This window comes from Salvelinus fontinalis, chromosome 42, assembly GCF_029448725.1.
Source record: "Salvelinus fontinalis isolate EN_2023a chromosome 42, ASM2944872v1, whole genome shotgun sequence".
Lineage (NCBI taxonomy): Eukaryota > Metazoa > Chordata > Actinopteri > Salmoniformes > Salmonidae > Salvelinus > Salvelinus fontinalis.
The window spans coordinates 3,921,895-3,942,920 of NC_074706.1; the positions used below are offsets into that span (position 1 = coordinate 3,921,895).

General features: G+C 40.8%; 2 protein-coding genes across 2 annotated transcripts in view; both read left to right on the forward strand.

Moving 5' to 3' along the window:
- The window catches only part of LOC129841598 (prostaglandin reductase 1-like), a 297,002-nt gene that overhangs the window by 56,315 nt on the left and 219,661 nt on the right, over nucleotides 1-21,026 (forward strand). The gene's annotated exons all lie outside the window — the stretch shown is intronic.
- Nucleotides 1-21,026, forward strand: part of LOC129841575 (interferon-induced very large GTPase 1-like) — a 74,554-nt gene that overhangs the window by 26,983 nt on the left and 26,545 nt on the right. The window contains 9 exon segments of the mRNA XM_055909912.1: nucleotides 663-932; nucleotides 1,157-1,426; nucleotides 4,641-4,910; nucleotides 7,551-7,820; nucleotides 8,459-8,521; nucleotides 8,672-8,941; nucleotides 14,869-15,138; nucleotides 15,739-16,008; nucleotides 19,155-19,424. Coding sequence (XP_055765887.1) covers nucleotides 663-932; nucleotides 1,157-1,426; nucleotides 4,641-4,910; nucleotides 7,551-7,820; nucleotides 8,459-8,521; nucleotides 8,672-8,941; nucleotides 14,869-15,138; nucleotides 15,739-16,008; nucleotides 19,155-19,424 — 2,223 coding nt within the window.

Below are 21,026 nucleotides of genomic sequence, written 5' to 3' on the forward strand. Positions count from 1 at the left end.
GTGATAGGGTAATTGAAACAGGAGGTGTGTCTTCTGATTGATGACTGAATGGGGAATGATGATTGTCACCTGTGAGGGGAGAAGGAGAGAAAAGAAACACAGAATACACACAAACAGGATACCTGTATCCGTAACAGGTTGTAATGTAACAAAATAGGAAAAACGCCAAAGGGGATGAATACTTTTGCAAAGCGCTGTACAGTACCTATCATTCCATGTCATCAAGGCAAAGTGTGCCAACTTTAAAGAATCTGAAATATAAAATATTTTTTGATTTGTTAAAACCTTTTAAGGTTCATACATTATTCCATATGTGTTATTCCATAGTTTTGATGTCTTCACAATTATTATACAATGTAGAAAATTGTAGAAATAAAGAAAAACCCTTGAATGAGTAGGTGTGTCCAAACTTGTGGCTTGGTGGAAACAACTGAAAGGCGGCAAAGTGATGTTGCTAAATTAATATTGCGGAAACACTTCATATTTGTTACATTACAAATACTACTCCTGTTGTGACGTCTGCTTTTAACTTATTTCTTCCCATATCAAAAGGAATTGCAAGCCGGCCTTTTCTAATTTTTCAACTACTATTCAACTTTTTCCTTCTGTATTATATTTCTGGAGTTAAACTGTAACCCTGACAATAATGTATTTTCTCTTAGTACTTCCTGCTCCAGACCAGCTGACTGTTGACTCAGTAGACACCACATCAGCTGCTGTTAGCTGGAACCAGCCACCAGGATTGGACCAAACCCAACATCATTACCAGATCTCCTACCACTGTCCAGGGACAGAACCACACATCACTACCACGTCTTCACACAGCATAACTCTCTCTGACCTGCAAGGTGGTACTCAGTACTCTATCAATGTCTGCACTGTGCTGGAAAATGGAAAGCAAAGTGAACTGGTGTCAACAACCCTCACCACAGGTAAGTTAGTACCCTACATAAGTATTATCTCTGATGTTTGACTATGAACTAATCCTAATGAATGTTTCATCATGGGATGTAAAGGTACTGTATCTTCCCTGATGAGAAATATATCATTGTGAATTACATGGCCGCCTTTTCTATTTTTCAACTACTATTCTACTTTTTCTCCTATAATATAGTAATATAACTGTAGCCCTGATAATAATATATATTTCCCCTAGTACTTCCTGCTCCAGACCAGCTGACTGTTGACTCAGTGGACACCACATCAGCTGCTGTTAGCTGGAACCAGCCACCAGGATTGAATCAAACCCAACATCAGTACCAGATCTCCTACCACTGTCCAGGGACAGAACCACACATCACTACCGCATCTTTACCCAGCATCACTCTCTCTGACCTGCAAGGTGGTACTCAGTACTCTGTCACTGTCTGCACTGTGCTGGAAGATGGAAAGCAAAGTGAACTGGTGTCAACAACCCTCACCACAGGTAAGTTAGTACCCTACATAAGTATTATCTCTGATGTTTGACTATGAACTAATCCTAATGGATGTTTTAGCATTGGATGTAAAGGTACTGTATCTTCCCTGATGAGAAATATATCATAGTGAATTCCCCAGACCTCATCATGCAGTTTGGTGCTGAAATAATTTTCAGCACCAAATGTGATATTTTATGTCTGCGTGCATGTTTGTCTTCATTCCTGTGAGTCATTATATCAAGGTGCTGATCTGTCTGTACTTGCTTTAACTTTCCAAAATACAGTGTAAAAAATGTGTTATTGTGAAGAGGATTGGAAGAGTTAACAAATGATTGGGAATGGTTACATTGATGTGTGTGTAAAATATTACTAGTCTCAGATTTTGTATTAATATATTTAAGATGTGTATGAAAATGTATATCTATTCTTTAGCTGGACTGGACTGTTCATATCCTCTATATTTGACTGGGATATATGGTTGTCTCACCTAGCTATCTTAAGATGAATGCACTTACTCTAAGTCGCTCTGGATAAAACAATCTTCTAACTGACAAAAATGTCAAATGTAAATGTTTTACATATCTCATATTACAATATTGAATTATTTAATTTATATATAAATATATTATAAATACAACCATATATAAACATGTGTAGGCAATCGGTGGCAACTTTGATGAATCTCAAATATAAAATAGATTTTGATTTGTTTAAAGCTTTTTTAGTTCATACATGATTCCACATGTGTTATTTCATAGTTTTAATGTCTTCACTATTATTCTACAATGTAGAAAATAGTAGAAATAAAGAAAAATCCTTGAATGAGTAGGTGTGTCCAAACATTTGACTGGTACTGTGTATACAGTGCATTCGGAAAGTATTTAGACCCCTTGACTTTTTCCTTATTCTAAAATAGATTAAATGTAAGAAATAAAAATAAAATAAAAATCTGATCAATCTACACACAATACTCCGTAACGACAAAGCAAAAACAGGTTTTTAGACATTTTTGCAAATGTAAAATGACAACAATTGATATGACATTTACATAAGTATTCAGACCCATTACTCAGTACTTTGTTAAAGCACCTTTGGCAGTGATTACAGCCTCTATTCTCCTTGGGTTTGAAACTACAAGCTTGGCACACCTGCATTTGGGGAGTTTCTCCCATTGTTCTCTGCAGATACTCTCAAGCACTGACAGGTTGGATGGGGAGCGTTGCTGCACAGCTATTTTCAGGTCTCTCCAGAGATGTTCAAGTCCGGGCTTTCGCTGGGCCACTGAAGGAAATTCAGAGACTTCTCCCAAAGCCACTCCTACGTTGTCTTGGCTGTGTCTTTAGGGTCATTGTCCTGTTGGAAGGTGAACGTTCGCCCCAGTCTGAGGTCCTGAGCACTCTGGAGAAGGTTTTCATCAAGGATCTCTCTGTACTTTGCTTCATTTATCTTTTCCTTGATCCTGACTAGTCTGGCAGTCTCTGCCGCTGAAAAACATCTCCACAGCATGATGCAGCCACCACCATGCTTCACCGTTGGGATGGTGCCAGGTTTCCTCCAGACGTGACGCTTGGCATTCAGACCAAAGAGTTCAATCTTGATTTCATCAGACCAGAGAATCTTGTTTCTCATGGGCTGAGAGTCCTTCAGGCAAACTCCAAGTGGGCTGTCATGCGCCTTTTACTGAGGAATGGCTTCTGTCTTGCCACTCTACCAAAAATACCTGATTATTGGAGTGCTGTAGAGATGGTTGTCCTGGAAGCTTCTATCATCTCCACAGAGGAACTCTGGAGCTCTGTCAGAGTGAACATCTGCTCTTGGTCACCTCCCAGACCAAGGCCCTTCTCCCCCGATTGCTCAGTTTGGCCGGGCGGCCAGCTCTAGGAAGAGTCTTGGTGGTTACAAACTTTTTGCATTTAAGAATGATGGAGGCCACTGTGTTCTTGGGGACCTTCAATGCTGCAGAATCTTTTTGTTACACTTCCCCAGTTCTGTGCCTTGACACAATCCTGCCTCGGACCTCTATGGACAATTCCTTCGACCTCATTGGTTGGTTTTTGCTCTGACATGCACTGTGAACTTTGGGACCTTATAAAGACAGGTGTGTGCCTTTCCAAATCATCTCCAATCAAATGAATTTACCACAGGTGGACTCCAATCAAGTTGTAGAAACATCTCAAGGATGATCAATTAAATCTGAATGCACCGGAGTTCAATTTCGAGTCTTGTAGCAAAGGCTCTGAATAGTTAATTATTTTAATTTTTTTCTTCTACCTTTGCAAAAATGTTGTGATAGATTTTAAACAAATACATGTCTGTCATTGAGCAACCTCATGCCATACTTAGATAGTGAAAAAGCACACCAATCTCTTTAATAGATTCTTTAAACAATATAATCTAATTTACCAACATTTCTAAAAATAGATATATAGCATTTTGGAATTAAACAATGTTTTGATGGTCACAGTATTCCTTTCATTTTCGCTCTTCTTTTGCGTGGCGGCAACAATTTAGCAAAAGTGCATCGCCGATGCTTAATGAATATAGCGGAAACTTGTACTTTTTGTTGCTTAAAAATCTAACCTCTGTTTTTCGACTTCTGCTTAATGTTATTTCTTGCCATATCAAAAGGGAGCTGTTTTTTCTACTTTTCGACTACTATTCTACTTTTTCTCCTGATAAATATTTCTGGATTTCAACTGTAGCACTGACAATAATGTGTTTCCACTAGTTATCCCTGCTCCAGACCAGCTGACTGTTGACTCAGTGGACACCACATCAGCTGCTGTTAGCTGGAACCAGCCACCAGGATTGGACCAAACCCAACATCATTACCAGATCTCCTACCACTGTCCAGGGACAGAACCACACATCACTACCACATCTTCACACAGCATCACTCTCTCTGACCTGCAAGGTGGTACTCAGTACTCAGTCACTGTCTGCACTGTGCTGGAACATGGAAAGAGAAGTGAACTTGTGTCAACAACCCTCACCACAGGTAAGTTAGTACCCTACATAAGTATTATCTCTGATGTTTGACTATGAACTAATCCTAATGGATGTTTCATCATGGGATGTAAAGGTACTGTATCTTCCCTGATGAGAAATATATCATTGTGAATTACATGGCCGCCTTTTCTATTTTTCAACTACTATTCTACTTTTTCTCCTATAATATATTAATATAACTGTAGCCCTGATAATAATATATATTTCCCCTAGTACTTCCTGCTCCAGACCAGCTGACTGTTGACTCAGTGGACACCACATCAGCTATTGTTAGCTGGAACCAGCCACCAGGATTGAATCAAACCCAACATCCGTACCAGATCTCCTACCACTGTCCAGGGACAGAACCACACATCACTATCACATCTTCACCCAGCATCACTCTCTCTGACCTGCAAGGTGGTACTCAGTACTCTGTCACTGTCTGCACTGTGCTGGAAGATGGAAAGCAAAGTGAACTGGTGTCAACAACCCTCACCACAGGTAAGTTAGTACCCTACATAAGTATTATCTCTGATGTTTGACTATGAACTAATCCTAATGGATGTTTTAGCATTGGATGTAAAGGTACTGTATCTTCCCTGATGAGAAATATATCATAGTGAATTCCCCAGACCTCATCATGCAGTTTGGTGCTGAAATAATTTTCAGCACCAAATGTGATATTTTATGTCTGCGTGCATGTTTGCCTTCATTCCTGTGAGTCATTATATCAAGGAGCTGATCTGTCTGTACTTGCTTTAACTTTCCAAAATACAGTGTAAAAAATGTGTTATTGTGAAGAGGATTGGAAGAGTTAAGAAATGATTGGGAATGGTTACCTTGATGTGTGTGTAAAATATTACTAGTCAGATTTTTTTATTAATATATTTAAGATGTGTATGAAAATGTATATCTATTCTGTAGCTGGACTGGACTGTTAATATCCTCTATATTTGACTGGGGTATGTGGTTGTCTCACCTAGCTATCTTAAGATGAATGCACTTACTCTAAGTCGCTCTGGATAAAACAATCTTCTAACTGACAAAAATGTCAAATGTAAATGTTTTACATATCTCATATTACAATATTGAATTATTTAATTTATATATAAATATATTATATACAAACATATACAGTATAAACTCATGTAGGCAATCGGTGGCAACTTTGAAGAATCTCAAATAATCTCAAATTGTTTTAAGCTTTTTTAGTTCATACATGATTCCATATGTGTTATTTCATAGTTTTGATGTCTTCACTATTATTCTACAATGTAGAAAATAGTAGAAATAAAGAAAAACCCTTGAATGAGTAGGTGTGTCCAAACCTTTGACTGGTACTGTATATACAGTGCATTCGGAAAGTATTTAGACCCCTTGACTTTTTCCTTATTCTAAAATAGATGAAATGTAAAAAATTAAAATTAAATTAAAATCTCATCAATCTACACACAATACTCCTTAATGACAAAGCAAAAACAGGTTTTTAGACATTTTTGCAAATGTAAAATGACAACAATTGATATCACATTTACATACGTATTCAGACCCATTACTCAGTACTTTGTTAATGCACCTTTGGCAGTGATTACAGCCTCTATTCTCCTTGGGTTTGACACTACAAGCTTGGCACACATGTATTTGGGGAGTTTCTCCCATTGTTCTCTGCAGATCCTCTCAATCACTGACAGGTTGGATGGGGAGCGTTGCTGCACAGCTATTTTCAGGTCTCTCCAGAGATGTTCAAGTCCGGGCTTTTGCTGGGCCACTGAAGTAAATTCAGAGACTCTTCCCGAACACACTCCTGCGTTGTCTTGGCTGTGTCTTTAGGGTCATTGTCCTGTTGGAAGGTGAACGTTCGCACCAGTCTGAGCTCCTGAGCACTCTGGAGAAGGTTTTCATCAAGGATCTCTCTGTACTTTGCTTCATTCATCTTTCTCTTTATCCTGACTAGTCTGGCAGTCTCTGCCGCTGAAAAACATCTCCACAGCATGATGCAGCCACCACCATGCTTCACCGTTGGGATGGTGCCAAGTTTCCTCCAGACGTGACGCTTGCCATGTTTCTCATGGTCTGAGAGTCCTTCAGGCAACTCCAAGCGGGCTGTCATGTGCCTTTTACTGAGGAGTGGCTTCTGTCTTGCCACTCCACCAAAAATACCTGATTATTGGAGTGCTGTAGAGATGGTTGTCCTGGAAGCTTCTATCATCTCCACAGAGGAACTCTGGAGCTCTGTCAGAGTGACCATCTGCTTCTTGGTCACCTCCCAGACCAAGGCCCTTCTCCCCCGATTGCTCAGTTTGGCCGGGCGGCCAGCTCTAGGAAGAGTCTTGGTGGTTCCAAACTTCTTGCATTTAAGAATGATGGAGGCCACTGTGTTCTTGAGGACCTTCAATGCTGCAGAATCTTTTTGTTACACTTCCCCAGTTCTGTGCCTTGACACAATCCTGCCTCGGACCACTATGGACAATTCCTTCGGCCTCATGGCTTGGTTTTTCCTCTGACATGCACTGTCAACTGTGGGACCTTATAAAGACAGGTGTGTGCCTTTCCAAATCATGTCCAATCAATTGAATTTACCACAGGTGGACTCCAATCAAGTTCATGATCTATGGACACTGAATACTCCGGAGTTCAATTTCGAGTCTCGTAGCAAAGGGTCTGAATAACTTATTTATGTTTTTTTCTTTTACCTTTGCAAAAATGTTGTGATAGATTTTAAACAAATACATTTCTGTCATTGAACAACCTCATGCCATATTTAGATAGTGAACTAACACACCAATCTTTTTCTTAGATTATTTAAACAATATAACCTAATTCAACATTTCTAAAAATAGATATATAGCATTTTGGAATTAAATTCTTTATTTATTATTTTCATTTACTTTCATCTCTTTTAGCGTGGTGGCAACAATTTAGCAGAGGTGCAGCGCCAGTGCTTAATAAATATAGCGGAACATTGTAATTTTTCTTACGTTACAAATGTAACATCTGTTTTGCGACTTCTGCTTTATGTTATTTCTTGCCATATCAAAAGGGAGACGTTTTTTTCTACTTTTCGACTACTATTCTACTTTTTTTCCTGATAAATATTTCTGGATTTAAACTGTAGCACTGACAATAATGTGTTTCCACTAGTACTTCCTGCTCCAGACCAGCTGACTGTTGACTCAGTGGACACCACATCAGCTGCTGTTAGTTGGAGCCAGCCACCAGGATTGAACCAAACCCAACATCATTACCAGATCTCCTACCGCTGTCCAGGGACAGAACCACACATCACTACCACATCTTCACCCAGCATCACTCTCTCTGACCTGCAAGGTGGTACTCAGTACTCTGTCACTGTCTGTACGGTGCTGGAAAATGGAAAGAAAAGTCAACTGGTGTCAACAACCCTCACCACAGGTAAGGAAGTACTCTACTTATGAACTATTATTTCTGGTGTCAAAGTTTATATAACTTTAGTTATCAAAATGACTGTAATTTAAATGAACTAATCATATTGGATGTGTCAACACGGGATGTAAAGTTACAGTAACTTACTTGATGAGAAATATATGATGGTGAATTCCTCAGATCTCATAATGCAGTTTGCTGCTGAAATCAATAAATGTTTTAATAATATCTGAGTTCATTGTTTCTTCCATTCCTGAGGGACATTATGTCAAGGAGTTGATCTTCTTCTGCTTGCTGTAGCAGATCACTGTAGTACAGTGTAAAACACTATTTATTGTGGAGGGGATTTATTATCACAACATTCAGTGCCTAATTAGTAAATTGGGAGGTACTGGAACACCTCTAATTTATATTGTTATAACTAATACACTGACACATTACCTTTAGCCCCAGAATATCTCACCACAGTGTTTCCATCACCTCTCCTCTTTCTATCTCCTTCATTCCTTTAGCTACAGAATATCTCACCACAGTGTTTCCATCACCTCTTCTCTCTCTCTCCTTCATTCCTTACTTGGGGGGCTGTCAACAGTTTATTTAAATATATTTAGTTGTGAAAACACATTAATATTGATGTTCCCAAACAGATTCCACTTGGCTTTCAATGAAATGGATTAAGTTGCCTTTCCGCAATCCAGGCAGAAAGTCAGGTAGGCTACCGTCCAACATGTCATAAATTCAACTGCAAATAATGCATCCAAGCATAGTCGGCCTAACATTCTATAAGGGAAAAAATATAACTACTGTGAATATTAAATAACTTTAAACTGTAGCACTGACAATAATGTGTTTCCTCTTAGTTATTCCTGTTCCAGACCAGCTGACTGTTAACTCAGTGGACACCACATCAGCTGCTGTTAGCTGGAGTCAGCCACCAGGATTGGACCAAACCCAACATAGTTACCAGATCTCCTACCACTGTCCAGGGATAAAATCCCACAACATTCCCACATCTTCACCCAGCATCACTCTCTCTGACCTGCAAGGTGGTACTCAGTACTCTGTCACTGTCTGCACTGTGCTGGAAAATGGAAAGCTAAGTGAACTGGTGTCAACAACCCTCACAACAAGTAAGGAAGTACTCTACTGAAAAATTGTCTGTTGTCAACATTTCTTAAAATAACTTATGTAAATGACCTAATCAGTAACGATTTACTTTGACTACATATCCATAATGCATTCTCTAATATTACTATGGGTCCCACATATACCGTCAGTGTAAAGTCCAATCTATTTTCCCATTCATAAAGTGTTTAAAGCTAAGCACTTCATGGTAATTAATTGTGCAGTTTGCACGGGGGAATCTTGGAGGGCTGGTACCTGGCTGTTGGGAGCTTGGGCCGGTGGCTGATGTATTGCTGGTTCGGTTCCCCGTTTTTGACCTTGTGGGAGATCTGTCGACGTGCCCTTGAGCAGGGCGTTGACCCTGGTTGCTTCTGTGTGTCGCTCTGGATGGGAGTCTGTTAGATGACTAATGTGATGTAGTTGTTGAGCGGCTTCACTACAAGAATATTGTATGTTTTAAATATTCAAAAAAGGTATTAAACACTGCAGTTTGCCACTCTGGTCTATAACACCAACATTACATGTATATGTATGAATTCTATTTAGTCAATGTAAAGTAATGGATATTTTCCCCATTCATATAGCATTTAAAACATGCTTAACTGATGGACACAACACAGAATGTTAAAGGAAACATGAACATTTTCAAAAAAAAATCCAGATGTAGCACAGAAAACAATTGCCGAGGACTTTTTTGAAAATGTTCAGTTGGACTTTTCTTGAATAGATTAAACAAAGATTCAAATTTGTTTACATCCCTGTTAGTGAGCATTTCTCCTTTGCCAAGACAGGTGTGACATATCAAGAAGCTAATTAAAACAGCATGATCATTACACAGGTGGACCTTGTGCTGGGGACAATAAAAGGCCACTCTAAAATGTGCAGTTCTGCCAATTATGGGCTACAAAAAGAAAACCAGCCACGTCACGGACACCGACATCTTGCTTCCAGACAAGCTAAACACCTTCTTTGCCCGCTTTGAGGATAATACAGTGCCACAGATGCGGCCCGCTACCAAGGACTGCGGGCCCCCCCTCTCCTTCTCCTTGGCCGACATGAGTAAAACATTAAAACGTGTTAACCTTCACAAGGCTGCTGGCCCAGACGGCATCTCTAGTCACGTCATCAGAGAATTTGCAGACCAGCTGGCTGGTGTGTACAGTGACATATTCAATCGGTCCCTATCCCAGTCTGCTGTCCCCACATGCTTCAAGATGGTCACCATTGTTCCTGTACCAAATTAAGGCAAAGATAACTGAACTAAATTACTATCGACCCATAGCACTCACTTCTGTCATCATGAAGTGCTTTGAGAGACTAAAACAAGGATCATATCACCTCCTCCTTACGTGCCACCCTAGACCCACTTCAGTTTGCATATCGCCCCAACAGGTCCACAGACAGTGCAATCATCATCACGCTGCACGCTGCCCTATCCCATCTGGACAAGAGAAGTACCTATGTAAGAAGGCTGTTCATTGACTACAGCTCAGCCTTCAACACCATAGTACCCTCCAACTCATCGTTAAGCTTAAGTCCCTGGGTCTCAACCCCGCCCTGTGCAATTGGGTCCTGGACTTTCTGACGGGCTGCCCCCAGGTGGTGAAGGTAGGAAACAACTTCTCCACTTCGCTGATCCTCAACACTGGGGCCCCACAAGGGTGTGTGCTCAGGCCCTCCTGTACTCCCTGTTCACCCATAACTGTGTGGCCATGCACACCTCCAACTCATTCATCAAGTTTGCAGACGACACAACAGTAGTGGGCTTGATTACCAACAACAACGAGACAGCCTACAGAGGAGTGTGGTGTCAGGAAAACAACCTCACTCAACGTCAACAAGACAAAGGACTTCAGGAAACAACAGAGGGAGCACCCCCTATCCACACCGACGGGACAGTAGTGGAGAAGGTGGAAAGTTTCAAGTTCCTCAGTGTACACATCACAGACAAACTGAAATGGTCCACCCACACAGACAGCGTGGTGAAGAAGGCGCAACAGCGCCTCTTCAACCTCAGGAGACTGAAGAAATGTGGCTTGTCACCGAATACATTCACAATCTTTTACAGATGCAAAATCAAGAGCATCCTGTCGGGCTGTATCAGCGCCTGGTACGGCAACTGCTCCGCCCACAACCGTAAGGCTCTCCAGAGGGTAGTGAGGTCTGCACAACGCATCACCGGGGGCAAACTACCTGCCCTCCAGGACACCTACACCACCCAATGTCACAGGAAGGCCAAAAAGATAATCAAGGACAACAACCACCCGAGCCACTGCCTGTTCACCCCGCTATCATCTAGAAGGCGAGGTCACTACAGGTGCATCAAAGCAGGGATCGAGAGACTGAAAAACAGCTTCTATCTCAAGGCCATCAGACTGTTAAACAGCCATCACTAACATAGATAAGCTGATCCCGAGGGCCAAATTCAAAAATACTAAATTCAAATATTTAACATTCTTGAACATATGTGTGTTATACATCAAAATAAAGCTAAACTTCTTGTTAATCCAGCCTCTGTATCAGATTTCAAAAAGGCTTTACGGCGAAAGCACACCATACGATTTTCTGAGGACAGCGCCCCCCACACAAAAGCAATACATTCATTTTCAATCCAAGCAGAGCCATTATGAAAGTCAGAAAAAGTGATAAAATTAATAACTTACCTTTGAAGATCTTCTGCTGATTGCAATTATAAGAGTCACAGACACATCACAAATGGTCCTTTTGTTTGATAATTATTAAACATTTAGTTAACCTTTTTTTTCACTATTTCATGACTGGCATTGTACATTTGCACATTTAAAATAAGACACATAGCTAAGAAACCAAGCCAAAAGATGGGTTGTCTCTCCAGGAAGTGATGTCACATTAACCTCTCACCTCTCCTCTGCAGTCAAAATGAATGCAGCTGGTTCCTGCCTTGTAATTTTTCCTGTTATCTAAGGTTTGTAATGTGCAAAAATAAAAGTGTTTATTGACTGAGTTGAAAAAGATGATGACATTGTGCCAGGGGCATAGCTAGCTGCTAGCTTACTAGCTACATCAGTGAATAAGAGGGAAACGCTAGCTAGCTTTACCACCCAGTGTTAATACATTTTACTCATTCAAATAGTTACTGCTATGAGTCTGAAATGGGGAATTGAATTTTAATGGTTTGTGTATGCATATGATAAATCTATTCAAGAAAAGTCCAACTGAAAAATGTCAATAGTAGCCAGGAGTCCTCAGCAATTGTTTTCTGTGCTACATCTGGAAAACATAAATAAAATGTTCATATTTCCTTTAACAATCTGTGTTGTGTTCATCAGTTATGCTTTATATATGGGAAAATAGAAATTACATTACATTGACTGCATAAAATTCATACATACAGTGCATTCAAAAAGTATTTAGACCCATTCACTAATTTCCACATTTTGTTACGTTGCAGCCTTATTCTAAAATGGATTAAATAAAAAATTTCCTTCATCACAATACCCCATAATTACAAAGCAAAAACAGGTTTTTAGAAATTGTTGTAACTGTATGAAAAAAACTAAACACAGAAATATCTTATTTACATAAGTATTCAGACCCTTCGCTATGAGACTCAAAATTGAGCTCAGGTGCATCTTGTTTTCATTGATCATCCTTGAGATGTTTCTACAACTTGATTGGAGTCCACCTGTGGAATAGTCAATTGATTGGACATGATTTGGAATGGCACACACCTGTCTATATATGGTTCCACAGTTGACAGTACATGTCAGAGTAAAAACCAAGCCATGGTGTCGGAGGAATTGTCCGTAGAGCTCCGAGACAGGATTGTGTCGAGGCACAGATCTGGGGAAGGTTTTCAAAACATGTCTGCAGCATTGAAGATCCCCAAAAACACCGTGGCCTCGATCATTCTTCAATGGAAGAAGTTTGGAACCTCCAACACTCTTCCTACAGCTGGCCGCCCGGCCAAACTGAGCAATCGGGGTGAAGGGCCTTGGTCAGGGAGGTGACTAAGATCCCGATAGACCTCCAGAGTTCCTCTGTGGAGATGGGAGAAACTTCCAGAAGAACAACGGTTTCTGCAGCACTCCATCAATCAGGCCTTCATGGTAGAGTTGCCAGACGGAAGCCACTCCTCAGTAAATGGACATGATAGTCCACTTGGAGTTTGCCAAGCGTCACTTAAAGGACTCTCAGACCATGGGAAATAAAATGATCTGGTCTGATGAAACCAAGTTTGAGCTCTTTTGCCTGAATGTCAAACATCACGTCTGGAGGAAACCTGCCGTCCCTACGGTGAAGCATGGGGGTGGCAGCATCATGCTGTGGGGATGTTTGTCAGCAGCAGGGACTGCGAGACTAGTCAGGATCGAGGGAAAGATGAACGGAGCAGCCAGAGCCCGGACTTGAACCCGATCGAAAATCTCTGGAGAGACCTGAAAATAGCTGTGCAGCGTCTATCGTGGAATATTCTAATCAAGTGGGAGAGACATTTCTTCAAACAAGGAGAAGAATAAGAGAATAATAAGAAGTTATATACCAGCTGGTGGGGGAAATGAGGCTGGTACAGGCTATATACACTGCTCAAAAAAATAAAGGGAACACTTAAACAACACAATGCAACTCCAAGTCAATCACACTTCTGTGAAATCAAACTGTCCACTTAGGAAGCAACACTGATTGACAATAAATTTCACATGCTGTTGTGCAAATGGAATAGACAAAAGGTGGAAATTATAGGCAATTAGCAAGACACCCCCCAATAAAGGACTGGTTCTGCAGGTGGTGACCACAGACCACTTCTCAGTTCCTATGCTTCCTGGCTGATGTTTTGGTCACTTTTGAATGCTGGCGGTGCTTTCACTCTAGTGGTAGCATGAGACGGAGTCTACAACCCACACAAGTGGCTCAGGTAGTGCAGCTCATCCAGGATGGCACATCAATGCGAGCTGTGGCAAGAAGGTTTGCTGCGTCTGTCAGCGTAGTGTCCAGAGCATTGAGGCGCTACCAGGAGACAGGCCAGTACATCAGGAGACGTGGAGGAGGCCGTAGGAGGGCAACAACCCAGCAGCAGGACCGCTACCTCCGCCTTTGTGCAAGGAGGGGCACTGCCAGAGCCCTGCAAAATGACCTCCAGCAGGCCACAAATGTGCATGTGTCAGCATATGGTCTCACAAGGGGTCTGAGGATCTCATCTCGGTACCTAATGGCAGTCAGGCTACCTCTGGCGAGCACATGGAGGGCAGTGCGGCCCCACAAAGAAATGCCACCCCACACCATGACTGACCCACCGCCAAACCGGTCATGCTGGAGGATGTTGCAGGCAGCAGAACGTTCTCCACGGCGTCTCCAGACTGTCACGTCTGTCACATATGTGTGTGTACCTGCTTTCATCTGTGAAGAGCACAGGGCGCCAGTGGCGAATTTGCCAATCTTGGTGTTCTCTGGCAAATGCCAAACGTCCTGCACGGTGTTGGGCTGTAAGCACAACCCCCACCTGTGGACGTCGGGCCCTCATACCACCCTCATGGAGTCTGTTTCTGACCGTTTGAGCAGACACATGCACATTTGTGGCCTGCTGGAGGTCATTTTGCAGGGCTCTGGCAGTGCTCCTCCTTGCACAAAGGCGGACTTGTTATTGTGGAGAGGATTTATAATAAACATTATTTTAATTTATATATTTTTCATTTTTGGGGGGGGTGTGGCCGCAACAGTTTAGCAGAGGTGCAGCACCGTTAATAAATGAATATAGTGGAAACTCTTAATTTTTGTTAAATTACAAATCCAACTAATGTTGTGTGACTTCTGTTTTTAGCATATTTCTTCCCATATCAAAAGTACTTGCAAACTGGTCTATTCTACTTTTCACCTACTATTGTTATTTTCCTCCTGTATTATGCACTGTATTTCTGGAGTTAAACTGTAACACTGACAATAATGTCTTTTCCCTTAGTACTTCCTGCTCCAGACCAGCTGACTGTTGACTCAGTGGACACCACATCAGCTGCTGTTAGCTGGAACCAGCCACCAGGATTGGACCAAACCCAACATCATTACCAGATCTCCTACCGCTGTCCAGGGACAGAACCACACATCACTACCACATCTTCACACAGCATCACTCTCTCTGACCTGCAAGGTGGTACTCAGTACTCTGTCACTGTCTGTACGGTGCTGGAAAATGGAACGAAAAGTGAACGGGTGTCAAGAACCCTCACCACAGGTAAGGGATTACATTACTAAAGTATTATGTCTAATGTTAAATTGTATTAAAATAACTAAAATGTAAATGAACTAACCTAATGGATGTGTCAGCATGGTATATGAAGGTACTGTATCTTCACTTATGAGAAATATATGATTGTGAATTACCCAGATCTCATCATGCAGAATGGTAATGAAATCAATATATGTTTATAATAATATCAGAATTCATGCTTTCTTCCATTCCTGTGAGTCATTATATCAAGGAGGTGATCTGCCTCTGCTTGCTTTAACTTTATCAGTAGTACAGAGTTAAACACTATTTATTGTGGAGAGGATTTATAATCACAACATACAAGTTTTATTATTTTAATTTGTTTGTGGTTGCTCTAATTTAGCAGAGGTGCAGTGCCATCAGATATGAATGTAGCGAAACGCTTAATTTTTGTTAAATTACAAATCCAACTTCTGTTGTCTGACTTCTGTTTTTAGAAGATTTCTTCCCACATCAAAAGGAATTACAATCTGGCCTTCACTATTTTACTACTACTCTTCTTCTTGTCTGTGATATATTTCTAGAGTTAAACTGTAACCCTGATAATAATGTATTTTCCCTTAGTACTTCCTGCTCCAGACCAGCTGACTGTTGATTGGGTAAGCATCACATCAGCTGCTGTTAGCTGGAACCAGCCACCAGGATTGGATCAAACCCAACATCATTATCAGATCTCCTACCACTGTCCAGGGACAGAACCACACACCACTACCACGTCTTCACACAGCATCACTCTCTCTGACCTGCAATGTGATACTCAGTACTCTGTCACTGTCTGCACTGTGCTGGAAAATGGAAAGAAAAGTCAACTGGTGTCAACAACCCTCACCACAGGTAAGGGATTACATGACTTAAATATTATATCTGGTGTCAAAATTAATTAAGCTTTGACTAGTTATCAAAATGACTAATGTAAATTAACTAATCATAATGGATGTTTCAGCATGGGATGTAAAGGTACAGTATCTTCCCTGATGAGAAATATATGATGGTGAATTACCCAGACCTCATCATGCAGAATGGTAATGAAATCAATAAACGTTTATAATAATAATATCTGAATTCTTGCTTGCTTCCCATTAGTGTGAGTCATTATGTCAAGGAGTTGATCTGCCTCTGCTTGTTTTAACTTTATCAGTAGTACAGTGTTAAACACTATTTATTGTGGAGAGGATTTAGAATCACAACATTCTTTTCATTTATATATATTTTAACACTTTTTTGGGGGGGGTGACAACAATTTAGAACCTGTTCAGCGCCGTTGCTAAATGATTATTGCAGAAATTCTTCATGTCTTATTACATTAATGACAGATTAAAATGTAGAGAATGGTTACTTTGAGGAAAATGGGGGAGGGTCATGCTTTTTAAATTTCAGTTAAGGGAATGTTTGTTTTTTTTCTTCGTTTTTTTCTTCAGTGTTTTAGAATTAGTTGCTTATTGTGCAATATATTTCAATGTGTGGCCGATTCCACCGCTGATCTCTGATTCTCCACTGGGTGTTCAATATCAAGTGCCCCTATAGTATATTTAGTGTGGTCTCAATCAAATGATCAATAGCCTACAGGCTATAAGCTATGAAGTGCATGTTCAGAGAAGCACAGAGCAAAGTTCTATTTCTAAGATGGCTGCTGGAATGGTGTAAATAAAACTAGGCTACACTAGCCTATAGCCTATGTTCTGTTCAGTTTGAGAAGGATCAAAGGTCAACTTTGATAGCTTGCTACTACTATAAAATATTTGTTTATAACAATATGTTTTTTGCGCATGATGCATTTATCAGAGTTACTGACTTCCCAATTAGCCAGATTTGAGTAATTTACATTGTGGTGCTGAAACTTAACTAAGCAGCTGCAGCAAATTCAATCTTAAGTGGACAGCTCATGGTGCTGAAAGTAGGCAAATTCCAGTAGGCATAAGTCATTTCAACATCTTCATTGTAATTCGACTTTACTAACAACAAGAGGGCTTTGTAATGGAGCCTATTTCTTCCTATTTAAGAAATAAGAGGTAGCCCTACCGGTTTGACTAATTTAGGCTATCGGCTGCTATATCCATATATTTGTCGGTCAATCCTTTCACCCACCATGCACTCTTTAAGTAGTCTACCTCTGGGGCCTCCCGAGTGGCGCAATGGTCTAAGGCACTGCATCGCAGTGCTAGAGGCGTCACTACAGATCCGTGGTCGATCTCAGGCTGTGTCGCAGCCGGCCGCGACCGGGAGACCTATGAGGCGGCGTACAATTGGCCCAGCGTCCTCCGGGTTAGGGGAGGGTTTGGTCGGCTGGGATGTCCTTGTCCCATCGCGCTCTAGCGACTCCTTGTGGCGGCCGGGTGCATGCACGCTGACTTCGGTCTCCAGCTGTACAGTGTTTCCTCCGACACATTAGTGCGGCTGGCTTCCTGTTTTAGCGAGTAGTGTGTCAAGAAGCAGTGCGGCTTTACGAGGTCGTGTTTTGAAGGATGCATGGCTCTCGACCTTCGCCTCTCCCGAGTCCGTACGGGAGTGTCAGGGATGGGACAAGGCTGTAAGTTCAAATTAGGGTTGAAAAAGAGGTAAGAAGTACCTAAATAAATATATAGTCTACCTCTGTAAAAGTGTAGGGCTGTTAAGTTAAAACCAAGACTCTAATTGAGGGTGTATGAGAGGGTATTCCATAGGCCTACCTTTTATTAAAGAAAATGGTAAAAAGCACAAGCCTACCCCCTTGTTAGCTTAAGATTTTGAAAACAATAAATAGGATCCGATAATATAAAGTGATCTATAACAGTGCTTTGGTCTGCGATGCTTTATGCTAGAAACAAGCTGTAAAATACCCGGGAAAGACGTGACGCCAATGCAAAAGGACTTATCGTTGTTTTGTTACTTTAACATTCATAGACTGAGCTACAACCTTCTATAGCTGAGGACACAAAAAATTGACTTTGCTTGGGAAGTAATCTAATTCTCTCACTTTGAAATGATTTAAAGAAAAGAATAGTCAGCATTTAAATGTACAGTTTTCTGCGTCAGTAAGCCTAATCTGTCTGGGGTGTAAAGGTAGTCCTACTCTGTCTGAGGTGGAAAGGTAGTCCTACTCTGTCTGAGGTGGAAAGGTAGTCCTACTCTGTCTGAGGTGGAAAGGTAGGCCTACTCTGTCTGAGGTGGAAAGGTAGGCCTAACTGTTCAGATTCCTAATGGCGTCTCAGATTTAATGATTTGCCAACAGGGACAGTTTCGTTGCAAACAAGACACACTGATTTAGCATTGGAGAAATATGATGAGATGAACACATATGCTTATCTCTCCCCCTACTTTGCATGTAATTTCTGTAATTTGTGTGATATTAAAAAAGATTCTGCTAATATGTAAAATGATGTAGAATTGCTTGAAATCTTTATAGAAGGCCAAAAAACTAAATGTTGGGCCTGCAATTATGATGATAGATTCATGCAATGCTTTTACTATTAAGGAGATCTTTCCACCCCTACTCTTATCCACGGTGGTCTGTGAACCCACAACCTTCTGGCCTGCAGCCCTGTGTGATGTCATGATTCCTGCATTGACATGCAATGCTTACAGGACGAAGAACAGTTTCTAAAACTGCATATATGGTTCTCTGGTCTGAACAATAACTGAGGGTAAACGGTACATGTTCTCTGCTATCCACTTTTATTATAATTATTATTTGGGGTATATTGGGGGGTCACTTTATTTCCAAGAGTTCAGGCAGGGTTTATGTAAAATATATTTTGCTGAAGGGAGGGCCATCAATTTTAATTTCGGAGAGGTCCGATTTTGTCCATGTAACCCTTATTATAAATAACATTCACTCGCTTACAAATCCAACTTCTGTTGTGTGACTTCTGTTTTTAACTTATTTCTTCCCACATCTAAATGAATTGCAAGCAGCCTTTTCTACTACTATTCTTCTTCTTCTTGTCCTGTAATATATTACTGGAGTTAATCTATTGCAATAACAATAATGTATTTTCCCTTAGTACTTCCTGCTCCAGACCAGCTGACTGTTGACTGGGTAAGCATCACATCATCTGCTGTTATCTGGAGCCAGCCACCAGGATTGGACCAAACCCAACATCATTACCAGATCTCCTACCACTGTCCAGGGACAGAACCCCACATCACTACCACATCTTCACACAGCATCACTCTCTCTGACCTGCAACGCGATACTGAATACTCAGTAACTGTCTGCACTATGCTGGAAAATAGAAAGCAAAGTCAACTGGTGTCAACAACCCTCACCACAGGTAAGGAATTACCCTACTTAAGTATTGTTTCTTATTTCGTATTATTGCTTAAGGCACGTTCACACAGATGAGCAGGGACCCTGGCATCTTTCTTTTGGTGTTTTTCAGAGTCAGTAGTAAGGCCTCTTTAGTGTCCTAAGTTTTCATAACTGTTACCTTTAGCTGTTAGTGTCTTTAAAGACCGTTCCACAGGTGCATGTTCATTAATTGTTTATGGTTCATTGAACAAGCATGGGAAACAGTGTTTAAACCCTTTTACAATGAATATCTGTGAAGTTATTAGGATTTTTACAAATTATCTTTGAAAGACAGGGTCCTGAAAAAGGGATGTTTGTCTGATGCCGCCCCTCATCTCTGATTCTCCGTTGGGCGTGCAATATCAAGTGCGCCTATAGGCTATTTGGTGTGGTCTCAATCAAATGATCAATAGCCTACAGGCTATAAGCTGTGAAGTGCATGTTCAGAGAAGCACAGAGCAAAGTTATATTTCTAAGATAGCTGTTGGGATGGTGTAAATAAAACTAAGCTGCAAAACACACGGCAATGGATATTCCAACCCTCACCCCGTGTGCTGCCTAACCAACGGCTGTGCTGTTGGCCCATGATGGCAGTCAAAGAGGAGAGTCAGAGGCTTCTTCTGATTCGTTGTATTTCTTTAGGCAAAGTTTTTAAAAAGTCACTATTTTGCGTGCGGACTAGCCTTTAGCCTATGTTCAGTTTAAGAAGGAAAGAGTGAAGATTCGAAGGAGGATCAAAGGTCAACTTTGATAGCTTGGTGCTACTATTATAGATGTTTTATAACAATATGTTTCTTGCCCATGATGCATTTATCAGAGTTACTGACTTCCCAATTAGCCAGATTTGAGTAACTTACATTGTGGTGCTGAAACTTGACTAAGCAGCTGCAGCAAATTCAATCTTAAGTGGACAGCTCATGGCGCTGAAAGTAGGCAAATTCCAGTAGGCATTTGTCCTCTCAACATCTTCATTTTAAGTGGACTCTACTAACAACTAGAGGGATTTGTAATGGAGCCTGTTTCTTCCTATTTAAGAAATAAGAGGTAGGCGTTCCTGTTTGACCGAAGAATTTAGGCTATAGGCTGCTATATCCATAGTTTTGTCGGTCGATTCCTCCGCCCCCCATACACTCTTTAAATAGTCTACCTCTCTGTCAGTGAAGGGCTGTTAACCCATTTAATCCCGAATTTTTCCCAGACATGAAAATATCCAAATCAAGTGTCATTAGTAAACCTTTGAAGTAATCAATCATTATTTTATTACATTTTAATGGAAAAGTAGGTGAAAAAGTGTGTTTTATGGTCGGTCACAATTGTGACCGGTGGGATAATGTTACATACACTGAATTAACATATTTCTCCTATGCAGTTATCAAAATTCTTATATATCCCAACCCAGTTATTAACACATTTAAAACTCTGTCACTAGCAGTCCCCAGCATTGCCACGTCACATTCTAGTGTGACTATTTTACACCTCAAAAACCCCTATACAACACGATATGAATACTGAGAGCAAAGACAAAAAAACAACCATCAACGTATTTCAACATTGTTACTTTAGTGCAACATGTATTGAAACATTT